Source organism: Oncorhynchus mykiss, chromosome 27 (assembly GCF_057628025.1).
Source record: "Oncorhynchus mykiss isolate SJ-2025 chromosome 27, ASM5762802v1, whole genome shotgun sequence".
Lineage (NCBI taxonomy): Eukaryota > Metazoa > Chordata > Actinopteri > Salmoniformes > Salmonidae > Oncorhynchus > Oncorhynchus mykiss.
This window is the reverse complement of record NC_143048.1, coordinates 50,432,369-50,445,739: the sequence shown is the minus strand read 5'-3', so window position 1 is coordinate 50,445,739 and position 13,371 is coordinate 50,432,369. Positions and strand designations below refer to the sequence as shown.

General features: G+C 46.2%; 1 protein-coding gene across 1 annotated transcript in view; it reads left to right on the top strand.

Annotated features, from left to right (window-relative positions):
- The first annotated feature begins 2,667 nt into the window (after positions 1–2,667).
- Positions 2,668–13,371, top strand: part of cep126 (centrosomal protein 126) — a 227,185-nt gene continuing 216,481 nt past the window's right edge. The window contains exons 1-5 of the mRNA XM_036965485.2: positions 2,668–3,070; positions 3,938–4,051; positions 8,504–8,649; positions 10,377–10,476; positions 10,904–11,405. Of these exons, the coding sequence (XP_036821380.2) occupies positions 3,039–3,070; positions 3,938–4,051; positions 8,504–8,649; positions 10,377–10,476; positions 10,904–11,405 (894 nt within the window). The 5' untranslated portion in view covers positions 2,668–3,038. The remainder of the gene's footprint in view (positions 3,071–3,937; positions 4,052–8,503; positions 8,650–10,376; positions 10,477–10,903; positions 11,406–13,371) is intronic.

Genomic DNA, 13,371 nt, shown 5'->3' with positions numbered 1-13,371 from the left:
AATATACACAACTCCAATGTCCCTCCCTCTACTACTACTGACCAACCAGCATCAATATACACAAGTACAATGTCCCTCCCTCTACTACTACTGACCAACCAGCAGTAATATACACAAGTACAATGTCCCTCCCTCTACTACTACTGACCAACCAGCAGTGATATACACAACTACAAAGTCCCTCCCTCTACTACTACTGACCAACCAGCAGTAATATACACAACTACAATGTCCCTCCCTCTACTACTACTGACCAACCAGCAGTAATATACACAACTACAATGTCCCTCCCTCTACTACTACTGACCAACCAGCAGTAATATACACAACTACAATGTCCCTCCCTCTACTACTACTGACCAACCAGCAGTAATATACACAACTACAATGTCCCTCCCTCTACTACTACTAACCAACCAATATACACAACTACAAAGTCCCTCCCTCTACTACTACTGACCAACCAGCAGTAATATACACAACTACAAAGTCCCTCCCTCTACTACTACTGACCAACCAGCATCAATATACACAACTACAATGTCCCTCCCTCTACTACTACTGACCAACCAGCAGTAATATACACAACTACAATGTCCCTCCCTCTACTACTACTGACCAACCAGCAGTAATATACACAACTACAATGTCCCTCCCTCTACTACTACTGACCAACCAGCAGTAATATACACAACTACAATGTCCCTCCCTCTACTACGACTGCCTTTGATTGGCTGACCCCACGTTGTGATAAGGCACCTGGCAACCTGGGCCCTAGCAATTGCTAGGTTCTGACAAGAGATTAAAAAGCATTGTTATATGATTTGAATATTTCTAACAAATCAACACTTGACTTTTTATGCAAATCAAAGGTTGTACAAGTAGACCACACCTTTTTATGCAAATCAAAGGTTGTACAAGTAGACCACACCTTTTTGGAATAATTATCACTTGTTTTTATGTTTCTATGACAATCAATGCAAAAGTTATTGTGCACAAGAGATTTAACAGGTAATGTCTGTTGAATGTCTGATATAAAACCTCGGACCATTTAAGCTGGAGATATATGTTTTGCATTGGATGCATCTCATTCCACCACATCCGCCAACCGATGCACTTCCGCATCTGCGGTGAAAGGTGAACGAGCTAGAGAGATATTTGTCAGACCGCCAGAAAATCGGTCTTCTCACAAAATCGTCTGTAACGTCAGAACTGTTTGGCCAACAAACTATGACCCCTCTATTGAAAGATGTAGGTGAGAATCTCGTGAACACATACACTATATATATACAAAAGTATGTGGACACCCTTTAAATTAGTGGATCCGGCTATTTCATCCACACCGATTGCTTACAGGTGTATACAATCGAGCACACAGCCATGCAATCTCTCATCTCTCAATCTCTCTAGACAAACATTGGCAGTAGAATGGCCTTACTGAAGAGCTCTGTGACTTTCACCTCCAACAAGTCAGTCTGCATTGCTAGAACTGAAAGTTCTGTTATTGTGAAGTGGAAAACGTCAAGGAGAAACAACGGCTCAGCTGCGAAGTGGTAGGCCACACAAACTGACAGAATGGGACCTCCGAGTGCTGAAGCATGTAAAAAATCATCTCTCTGAGTTCCAAACTGTCTCTGGAAGCAACATCAGCACAATAACTATTCTTCGGGAGCTTCATGAAATGGGTTTCCATGACCGAGCAGACCACCATGATCAATGCCATACATTGGCTGGAGTGGTGTAAAGCTCGTTGTTTTTGGACTCTTGAGCAGTAGAAACTCGTTCTCTGAAGTGATGAATCACGCTTCACCATCTCGCAATCCGACGGATGAATCTGGATTTGGCGGATGCCAGGAGAACGCTACCTGACCGAATGCATAGTGCCTACTGTAAAGTTTGGTGGAGGAGGAATAACTCAAACTAAAAGCATTGTCTTTGGGAAAAATCATTAAATAAACCCTAAACCTCAACTAAATCTAGTAATTCATAATGTGGAAATTGAGCAAGTTGAGGTGACTAAGCTGCTTGGAGTAACTCTGGATCAACAAAACATGTTGATACTACCCCATCGAACACCTTTGGTATGAATTGGAATGCCGACTGTGAGCCAGGCCTAATCGCCCAACAACAGTGCCCAAGCTCACTAATGCTCTTGTGGCTGAATGGAAGCAATTCCTCGCAGCAATGTTCCAACATCTAGCGGAAAGCTAAAGGGACATATTGCAGCTTTAAGATCAGAGCAACAAAAAAAAACACACAAAGTAGAATGACTGATCAGGAGCCCATAAAATGGCTGCTATAAACGCCAGCTCCATTCTAGCTGATGGGAGGATGGCAATAAAACCCACCTTTAGTATTAGCAAACTGCTTTCAATAGCAATATGCATTTGACTATTATGTACATAAAAACTTTAGGTGCCGTTTAGTTGATTAGGTCCACAGGCTAGGTTGGATCAACCATTATATGGGTTCAAACATATTGTGTATCATGTTCGTTGGAATATCAGGTTTAAACTGGACTCCTGCATACCCAGGTGCACAGGCTGCGCAGTAAATGTGTTGTCAGTCCATCTTCAACAGGTAGCCTGACCACATCTGAAAGGTGTTGAAGAGGGGCCACCTGCTGGCCAGTTCCGGTACTGTGCAGAAACTACAACCTTTTATATTATTCTCCGTTGTCAAGGAAGCGCGTCCTCGGGTTGCCAACATGGCGTGTGTCTGTTGTACACAGACAATTAATTTAGCTAGAAAACGCTAACTTGTTTTTTACTTGCTTATTAATAAAGTTTAGCTTTGGATCCTTTTTTCCCCCTGGTGTGTGGCAATGGTTACCATTGCCGATGTGATATTACATGCGACGAAATGAACGGGAAAGCAGTGAGTGTTTAACGTTTCGTTAGCTGGGTCACTGCCCGTTTTCTATCTAGCATTTCTGTCTGGGTTTAGTTTTTTTGTCCTGGGTCTAATCCTGAACTGGGTCGAATGAAGACTGTGGGTGGTATTGGTAACCCTGTCGAGCCCGTCAGCTGTTTCCTAGAATGAAAGCTCTGAAGGACAACTTCTTCTACTCGTATCCTTGCACTACATTGGCATTGCTAATATAGCCTGGCTAACGTTGGCTCAGTGGGAAACATAGCCTTAGGTAGTAGTGTGTTTTGTGTCTTACCTATAGACAATTATCCAGCTATAGATGGTAGTTTAGGTCCTAATGCTTATATTTTTTGGACAGACTGGCTGGCTGACAGACAGACAGACAGGCAGGCAGGCAGGCAGGCAGGCAGGCAGGCAGGCAGACAGGCAGGCAGGCAGGCAGGCAGGCAGGCAGACAGACAGACAGACAGACAGACAGACAGACAGACAGACAGACAGACAGACAGACAGACAGACAGGCAGGCAGACTGGCAGACAGACTGGCAGGCAGACAGACAGACAGACAGACAGACAGACAGGCAGGCAGGCAGGCAGGCAGACTGGCAGGCAGGCAGGCAGGCAGAACACCGGAATGATTATTATCACAGTGAATTATTGTAATGTTTATTTATGTGTCAATTAATCCCATTAGGGATGGGGGTTTTGCCAACTAACAGTTTGACCTGAAAAATTAAATGGCATTCATTCGTAGATTGATACTGTTTTTATTTGTACTCTATCTAAATAGGCCTAATTGGGTTGGAATGAATTCACATGGTTCTGACTATAAACATTCTACTTTGACATTTATATTCTGCAACTAGGCCTAGCCCATTGAGTTTAGGCTGAATCTAGGCTTAACAGAAGAGTTGTAGTAGGTGCTGCAGTTGTTGCCTGCCAAAAAGTAGGGGTGTTTATTTTTTACATATGAAAGTGGGCAGGTATATCTTTGTTCTATTGTATGAATTGTACCTACTAATGACACAATCGGCATAAACACCTTAACCGGGCCTGATGTCAAAACCAGCAGGATTGGAGCTGACGGGGTGTTTGAAGATGACCGGCATGTTCTGGTGGAGGAACAGAAGTCATGCAGGGCCCGAGCTCGCTGCTTCTCCCTGGAAACCAACCGACGAAGGAAGTACGTTTCTTTACCTACGCTTAAATCATAGCCTGGTCCCAGATCTGTTTGTGCTGTCTTGCAAACCACTATGGTCATTGTCATGTGGCAGGTTACTACCTAACAACCGTAGGCCGTGTCTGAAAGCATAGCCTGGTCCCAGATCTGTTTGTGCTATCATTGTGGTGTCTGAAAGCATAGCCTGGTCCCAGATCTGTTTGTGCTATCATTGTGGTGTCTGAAAGCATAGCCTGGTCCCAGATCTGTTTGTACTATCATTGTGGTGTCTGAAAGCATAGCCTGGTCCCAGATCTGTTTGTACTATCATTGTGGTGTCTGAAAGCATAGCCTGGTCCCAGATCTGTTTGTACTATCATTGTGGTGTCTGAAAGCATAGCCTGGTCCCAGATCTGTTTGTGCTATCATTGTGGTGTCTGAAAGCATAGCCTGGTCCCAGATCTGTTTGTACTATCATTGTGGTGTCTGAAAGCATAGCCTGACTAAAAATGAGTTGTATGTTCATGTTCTAAAGTGTCCTGTGGTCTGGACCACGTCATTAGCACCCTGCTGCTACCTGCCTCCTCTACACTCTAACCACTAGGCTACCCTGCCGCCTCATGTATCTGTGTCCTTTAGTCTGGACCACGTCATTAGCACCCTGCTGCTACTAGCGAATCCCTCCGTCCAAGTACAACTCATATTTCTGCCTTGTTTAGTGCACTACTTTTGTTATATTTAACCTTTTATTTAGCTAGGTAAATTCTTATTTACAATGACGGCCTACCGGGGAACAGTGGGTTAACTGCCTTGTTCTGAGATTCGATCTAGCAACCTTTCGGTTACTGGCCCAACACTCTAACCGCTACCTGGCGCCCTGTCATTTTCCTAATGGATTTATATAATGGTGTAAATGTTGTTTTGGGGGGTCACGTCAGGGTTCCATTTGGGACACTGTGACTGTAAAGCTACCTAGAGGAGGACACAGCCGCTGTGACTGTAAAGCTATCTAGAGGACACAGCCGCTGTGACTGTAAAGCTATCTAGAGGAGGACACAGCCACTGTGACTGTAAAGCTATCTAGAGGAGGACACAGCCACTGTGACTGTAAAGCTATCTAGAGGAGGACACAGCCACTGTGACTGTAAAGCTATCTAGAGGAGGACATATCCACTGTGACTGTAAAGCTATCCAGAGGAGGACACAGCCACTGTGATTGTAAAGCTATCTAGAGGAGGACATATCCACTGTGACTGTAAAGCTATCTAGAGGAGGACACAGCCACTGTGACTGTAAAGCTATCTAGAGGAGGTTTTTCAACAATGTGCTGTCGTTGTCAGTGTAACCGATGTGAAATGGCTAGCTAGTTAGCGGTGGTGCGTTTCAATCAGGTGACGTCACTCGCTCTGAGACCTGAAGTAGTGGTTCCCCTTGCTCTGAGACCTGAAGTAGTGGTTCCCCTTGCTCTGAGACCTGAAGTAGTGGTTCCCCTTGCTCTGAGACCTGAAGTAGTGGTTCCCCTTGCTCTGAGACCTTGAAGTAGTGGTTCCCCTTGCTCTGAGACCTTAAGTAATGGTTCCCCTTGCTCTGAGACCTTGAAGTAGTGGTTCCCCTTGCTCTGAGACCTTAAGTAATGGTTCCCCTTGCTCTGAGACTTGAAGTAGTGGTTCCCCTTGCTCTGAGACCTGAAGTAGTGGTTCCCCTTGCTCTGAGACCTTGAAGTAGTGGTTCCCCTTGCTCTGAGACCTTGAAGTAGTGGTTCCCCTTGCTCTGAGACCTGAAGTAGTGGTTCCCCTTGCTCTGAGACCTTGAAGTAGTGGTTCCCCTTGCTCTGAGACCTTGAAGTAGTGGTTCCCCTTGCTCTGAGACATTGAAGTAGTGGTTCCCCTTGCTCTGAGACCTGAAGTAGTGGTTCCCCTTGCTCTGAGACCTGAAGTAGTGGTTCCCCTTGCTCTGAGACCTTGAAGTAGTGGTTCCCCTTGCTCTGAGACCTTAAGTAATGGTTCCCCTTGCTCTGAGACCTGAAGTAGTGGTTCCCCTTGCTCTGAGACCTGAAGTAGTGGTTCCCCTTGCTCTGAGACCTGAAGTAGGGGTTCCCCTTGCTCTGAGACCTTGAAGTAGTGGTTCCCCTTGCTCTGAGACCTTAAGTAGTGGTTCCCCTTGCTCTGAGACCTGAAGTAGTGGTTCCCCTTGCTCTGAGACCTGAAGTAGTGGTTCCCCTTGCTCTGAGACCTTGAAGTAGTAGTTCCCCTTGCTCTGAGACCTGAAGTAGTGGTTCCCCTTGCTCTGAGACCTGAAGTAGTGGTTCCCCTTGCTCTGAGACCTGAAGTAGTGGTTCCCCTTTGCTCTGCAAGGGCTGTGACTTTTGTGGAGCGATGGGTAACGATGCTTCGAGGGTGACTGTTGATGTGTGCAGAAGGTCCCTGGTTCGAGCCCGGGTCGGGGCGAGGAGACGGATTAAAGTTCTATTGTTACATCAGCAGGATTTTATCCTGTTATCTTGAAATAGACCTCCTGGTAATGAGCCAACTGCAGGCCAGGGCTAGTCTGACTAGACTACTGGAAGAGACCCTGTCAGGTCTGACTAGACTACTGGAGGAGACCCTGTCAGGTCTGACTAGACTACTGGAGGGGACCCTGTCAGGTCTGACTAGACTACTGGAGGAGACCCTGTCAGGTCTGACTAGACTACTGGAGGAGACCCTGTCAGGTCTGACTAGACTACTGGAGGGGAGACCCTGTCAGGTCTGACTAGACTACTGGAGGGGAGACCCTGTCAGGTCTGACTAGACTACTGGAGGGGAGACCCTGTCAGGTCTGACTAGACTACTGGAGGGGAGACCCTGTCAGGTCTGACTAGACTACTGGAGGAGACCCTGTCAGGTCTGACTAGACTACTGGAGGGGAGACCCTGTCAGGTCTGACTTGACTACTGGAGGAGACCCTGTCAGGTCTGACTAGACTACTGGAGGGGAGACCCTGTCAGGTCTGACTAGACTACTGGAGGAGACCCTGTCAGGTCTGTCTAGACTACTGGAGGGGAGACCCTGTCAGGTCTGACTAGACTACTGGAGGGGAGACCCTGTCAGGTCTGACTAGACTACTGGAGGAGACCCTGTCAGGTCTGACTAGACTACTGGAGGGGAGACCCTGTCAGGTCTGACTAGACTACTGGAGGGGACCCTGTCAGGTCTGACTAGACTACTGGAGGAGACCCTGTCAGGTCTGACTAGACTACTGGAGGAGACCCTGTCAGGTCTGACTAGACTACTGGAGGGGAGACCCTGTCAGGTCTGACTAGACTACTGGAGGAGTGATTTATTGTAGAATAAATGTGGAGAGCTCCAGAGACCGCTGACAGGACAGAAGTAGGATTAAGTCAGCGTTAGGGTTTCTAAGGACAACACTACCTAATGAGGTGTGTGTGTGTGTGTGTGTGTGTGTGTGTGTGTGTGTGTGTGTGTGTGTGTGTGTGTGTGTGTGTGTGTGTGTGTGTGTGTGTGATTGATGAACAGTAGCCAACCTCTTTAATTGTTTACTTCTATGGAAGGAGCATTTACAGGCCAGCCAAGAGAAGTCTTCCTGGGAGAAATCATCATATTGTTTTTGAAGCCATTTACCAAGGTGTCCTGTGTGGCTCAGTCGGTAGAGCAGGGCGCTTGCATCGCCCAAAGGTTATGGGTTTGATTCTCGCTCGGGCCACCCACACATGACTGTCAGTCGCTTTAGATAAAAGTGTCTGTTAAATGGCACATATTCTATAATATTGTGAGTTTTTGTTCATAAAAGCCTGATATGTAATTTTCCCTCTCTAAACTAACCAGTTGTCACAGGAGTGTTTCCTTCAACTATTTAATGACTGCTGTGAATGCACCTCAAAGAATGGACTCAGTTTCCTGTGGGCTTAAACAAAAGATCACTTCAATCAATCTTGATGGAACTGGGACCAGGTTAAAACCTATGTGAAAATGCTAGTCAGAGGAGTTGGCTAAGGTACAATCTGGGACCAGTCTATATATTCTCGTTGTGACTATGATAATAAGAGAAGAGTTGGTTAAACAGGTCTGGGACCAGTCTGTAATGTGTTCTCTGTGTTTTCCATGCAGGGTTCTGGAGGAGAGGAGTTGGTTAAACAGGTCTGGGACCAGTCTGTAATGTGTTCTCTGTGTTTTCCATGCAGGGTTCTGGAGGAGAGGAGTTGGTTTAACAGGTCTGGGACCAGTCTGTAATATATTCTCTGTGTTTTCCATGCAGGGTTCTGGAGGAGAGGAGTTGGTTAAACAGGTCTGGGACCAGTCTGTAATGTGTTCTCTGTGTTTTCCATGCAGGGTTCTGGAGGAGAGGAGTTGGTTAAACAGGTCTGGGACCAGTCTGTAATGTATTCTCTGTGTTTTCCATGCAGGGTTCTGGAGGAGAGGAGTTGGTTTAACAGGTCTGGGACCAGTCTGTAATGTATTCTCTGTGTTTTCCATATAGGGTTCTGGAGGAGAGGAGGAAGCTGTGGGATGTCCAGGAACAGAGGCTGAGGGAAAGCATCCTACAGCAACGTAAACAGAGAGTCCAGGATGCTACCGAACGCTTCCAGAGGGCACATCTGCCCCCCTCACAGAGACGCAGACAATGTCAGTCGCACAACCCAAAGCTGTGTTTCACACAGAAAAACACATTTACTGGCCTCTACTTTACTCTTTGTGGTTTGTAACTGTAATGCGTTCTTGAGAAAATACCTGAATGGAATGAGTCACACACTGCAAGGCGTTCGGAAAGTATTCAGACCCCTTGACTTTTTACACATTTCGTTAAGTTGCAGCCTTATTTTAAAAATGATATAAATATATTTTTTACCTCATCAATACCACATAATGACGATGCGAAAACAGGTTTTTAGAAATGTTTGCTATTTTTTTTAAATAATAAAAAGATACAAGTAAATACCTTATTTACATAAGTATTCAGACCCTTTGCTATGAGACTCGAAATTGAGCTCAGGTGCATCCTGTTTCCATTGATCATCATCCATGTTTCTACAACTTGATTGGAGTCCACCTGTGGTCAATTCAGTTGATTTGACATTTGGAAAGGCACACACCCGTCTATATAAGGTCCCACAGTTGACAGTGCATGTCAGAGCAACAACCAAACCATGAGGTTGAAGGAATTGTCCGTAGAGCACAGAGACAGGATTGTGTCGAGGCACAGATCTGGGGAAGGGGACCAAAACATTTATACAGCATTGAAGGTCTCCAAGAACACAGTGGCCTCCATCATTCTTAATTGGAAGAAGATTGGAACCACCAAGAATCTTCCTAGAGCTGGCAACCGGGCCAAACTGAGCAATCGGGGGAGAAGGACCTTGGTCAGGGAGGTGACTAAGAACCTGATGGTCACTGACAGAGCTCCAGAGTTCCTCTGTGGAGATGGGATAACCTTCCAGAAGGGCAAATATCTCTGCAGCACTCCACCAATCAGGCCTTCATGGTAGTGTCCCACAGAAGCCACTCCTCAGTAAAAGGCACATGACAGCCCGCTTGGAGTTTGCCAAAAGGCACCTAAAGGACTCTCAGACCATGAGAAACAAGATTCTCTGGTCTGATGAAACCAAGATTGAACTCTTTGGCCTGAATGCCAAGCGTCACATCTGTAGGAAACCTGGCACCATCCCTACAGTGAAGCATGGTGGTGGCAGCATCAGGCTGTGGGGGTGGTTTTCAGAGGCAGGGACTGGGAGACTAGTCAGGATCGAGGGAAAGATGAACAGAGCAATGTACAGAGAGATCCTTCATGAAAACCTACTCCAGAGCACCCATGATCTCAAACTGGGGCAAAGGTTCACCTTCCAACAGGACAACGACTCTAAGCACACAGACAAGACAATGCAGGAGTGGCTTCGGGACAAGTCTCTTAATATCCTTGAGTGGCCCAGCAAGAGCCCGGACTTGAACCTGATCTAACATCTCTGGAGAGACCTGAAAATAATTTGAGAGGATCTGCAGAGAAGAATGGTAGAAGCTCACCAAATACAGGTGTGCCAAGCTTGTAGCATCATACCCAAGAAAACTAGAGTCTGTAATCGCTGCCAAAGGTGCTTCAACAAAATACTGAGTAAATGGTGTGAATACTTATGTAAATGTGATATTTGCAAACATTTCTACAAACCTGTTTTTGCTTTGTCATTGTGGAGTAGTGTGTGTAGATTGCTGAGGATTTAATGATTTATTTTTTAAATCCATTTTAGAATAAGTAACGTAACAAAATGTGGAAAAAGTCAAGGGGTCTGAATACTTTCTGAAGGCTCTGTAATTATACCAACAAGTTACATTAACAGACTTTTCTCTCGGTTGTATTGCAGCTTTCAGGAAGAGCACCCTTAATATCGAGGAGGCACTTAATCACATACAAGGCACCTTGACCTTGAGTTCCTATACCAGACAATCTCCCACCCCCGACAGGTCAGGATGTCTGCTATAATAGCTAAACTGTTTACAAGTACTATGTGTACTAGTAAGAAGTGAATATTCCAACATATATATATAGACATGTACGTATAACCGTTACCCTATGAACACATAAACTATTAAAATGACTTTATAAACATTTATAATGGCTAATTCATTAACGTTATTACACCATCTGCATATTTCTCCAGGCTTTTCATTCATGTAATTTTCTAGCCTGAGTCCCAGTCTGTTTGTGCTATCATACCACAGACTCTTTGTCACTCATTGTCATGTTTGGCTTGACATTGGCAGCAATGGATCTGGCAAGAGTACAAACTGATCTGGGATCAGGTTAGAAACCCTATAGTTTACCGGCATTTATAATGAACATTATTATACCACATATCACCATCAGCATGTTCCTCTGGTTTAAACACAGGAGCTGCACTTCATCCCCTAAGCCTCCCCCGACACCCAGCCCGTCGCTCCACCAGGGGACCCTGTCTGCCCTGGAGGCCTACAGCAAACTGATGCAGGACAGAACCTTCAGCAGCTTCAAGAACAGGCTACTATTCCTCAGCCAGCACCAGGAGACACAGCTGAGGGACAGGGACGATCTGCAGGACACACAGCCGAGGGAGAGGGACAAGGAGAGGGACGAGCTGCAGGACACACAGCCGAGGGAGAGGGACAAGGAGAGGGACGAGCTGCAGGACACACAGCTGAGGGACAGGGACGAGCTGCAGGAGACACAGCTGAGGGACTGGGACGAACTGCAGGGGACACAGCCGAGGGAGAGGGACGAGCTGCAGGACACACAGCTGAGGGACAGGGACGAACTGCAGGGGACACAGCTGAGGGACAGGGAGCGGGACATGGTGTTCCTCAATGAGCTGCAGGACACACAGCTGTGGGACAAGGAGACCTGTAGCAGTCCACAGGTAGGCATTGTGGGTAAACTATCTCTATTAAATCATGCAAACTTCTGTCTTCTGAAGCTTTACCGTTCATATCTCTATTACATTCATAGCCTATATCAATGAGTTGTTTCAATTCCAAAATCCTTGTTGAATTAAACTCTGGAAAAGCTAACCGTTACATCTCTTCTCTGTGGCTGTGTTGCTGTGGAGGTGAAAGTTAAAAGGTCCCTGTAGTGTAATGTTAGCCTGTAGCTACTACTGCCTGGACCTGCATCAACAGACAGAGGCCCCTCTGCGCACACACAGGAATGTTACCTATGTCTGTGCATGGGCCCAGGGGCACTAGATACTTGACATACACTACATGACCAAAAGTATGTGGACACCTGGTCGTCGAACATCTCCTTCCAAAATCATGGGTATGAATATCCACTCTTCTAGGAAGGCTTTCCACTAGATGTTGGAACATTTCTGCTATAACAGCCTCCATTCTTCTGGGAAGGCTTTCCACTAGATCAAATCAAATCAAATCAAATTTTATTTGTCACATACACATGGTTAGCAGATGTTAATGCGAGTGTAGCGAAATGCTTGTGCTTCTAGTTCCGACAATGCAGTAATAACCAACAAGTAATCTAGCTAACAATTCCAAAACTACTACCTTATAGACACAAGTGTAAGGGGATAAAGAATATGTACATAAAGATATATGAATGAGTGATGGTACAGAGCAGCATAGGCAAGATACAGTAGATGATATCGAGTACAGTATATACATATGAGATGAGTATGTAAACAAAGTGGCATAGTTAAAGTGGCTAGTGATACATGTATTAAATAAAGATGCAGTAGATGATATAGAGTACAGTATATACATATACATATGAGATGAATAATGTAGGGTATGTAACATTATATTAGGTAGCATTGTTTAAAGTGGCTAGTGATATATTTTACATCATTTCCCATCAATTCCCATTATTAAAGTGGCTGGAGTTGAGTCAGTGTGTTGGCAGCAGCCACTCAATGTTAGTGGTGGCTGTTTAACAGAGATTGAGATAGAAGCTGTTTTTCAGTCTCTCGGTCCCAGCTTTGATGCACCTGTACTGACCTCGCCTTCTGGATGATAGCGGGGTGAACAGGCAGTGGCTCGGGTGGTTGTTGTCCTTGATGATCTTTATGGCCTTCCTGTGACATCGGGTGGTGTAGGTGTCCTGGAGGGCAGGTAGTTTGCCCCCGGTGATGCGTTGTGCAGACCTCACTACCCTCTGGAGAGCCTTACGGTTGTGGGCGGAGCAGTTGCCGTACCAGGCGGTGATACAGCCCGACAGGATGCTCTCGATTGTGCATCTGTAGAAGTTTGTGAGTGCTTTAGGTGACAAGCCGAATTTCTTCAGCCTCCTGAGGTTGAAGAGGCGCTGCTGCGCCTTCTTCACGATGCTGTCTGTGTGGGTGGACCAATTCAGTTTGTCTGTGAAGTGTACGCAGAGGAACTTAAAACTTACTACCCTCTCCAGTACTGTTCCATCGATGTGGATAGGGGCGTGTTCCCTCTGCTGTTTCCTGAAGTCCACAATCATCTCCTTAGTTTTGTTGACGTTGAGTGTGAGGTTATTTTCCTGACACTACACTCCGAGGGCCCTCACCTCATCCCTGTAGGCCGTCTCGTCGTTGTTGGTAATCAAGCCTACCACTGTTGTGTCGTCCGCAAACTTGATGATTGAGTTGGAGGCGTGCCATGGCCACGCAGTCGTGGGTGAACAGGGAGTACAGGAGAGGGCTCAGAACGCACCCTTGTGGGGCCCCAGTGTTGAGGATCAGCGGGGTGGAAATGTTGTTGCCTACCCTCACCACCTGGGGGCGGCCCATCAGGAAGTCCAGTACCCAGTTGCACAGGGCGGGGTCGAGACCCAGGGTCTCGAGCTTGATGACGAGCTTGGAGGGCACTGTGGTGTTAAATGCCGAGCTGTAGTCGATGAACAGCATT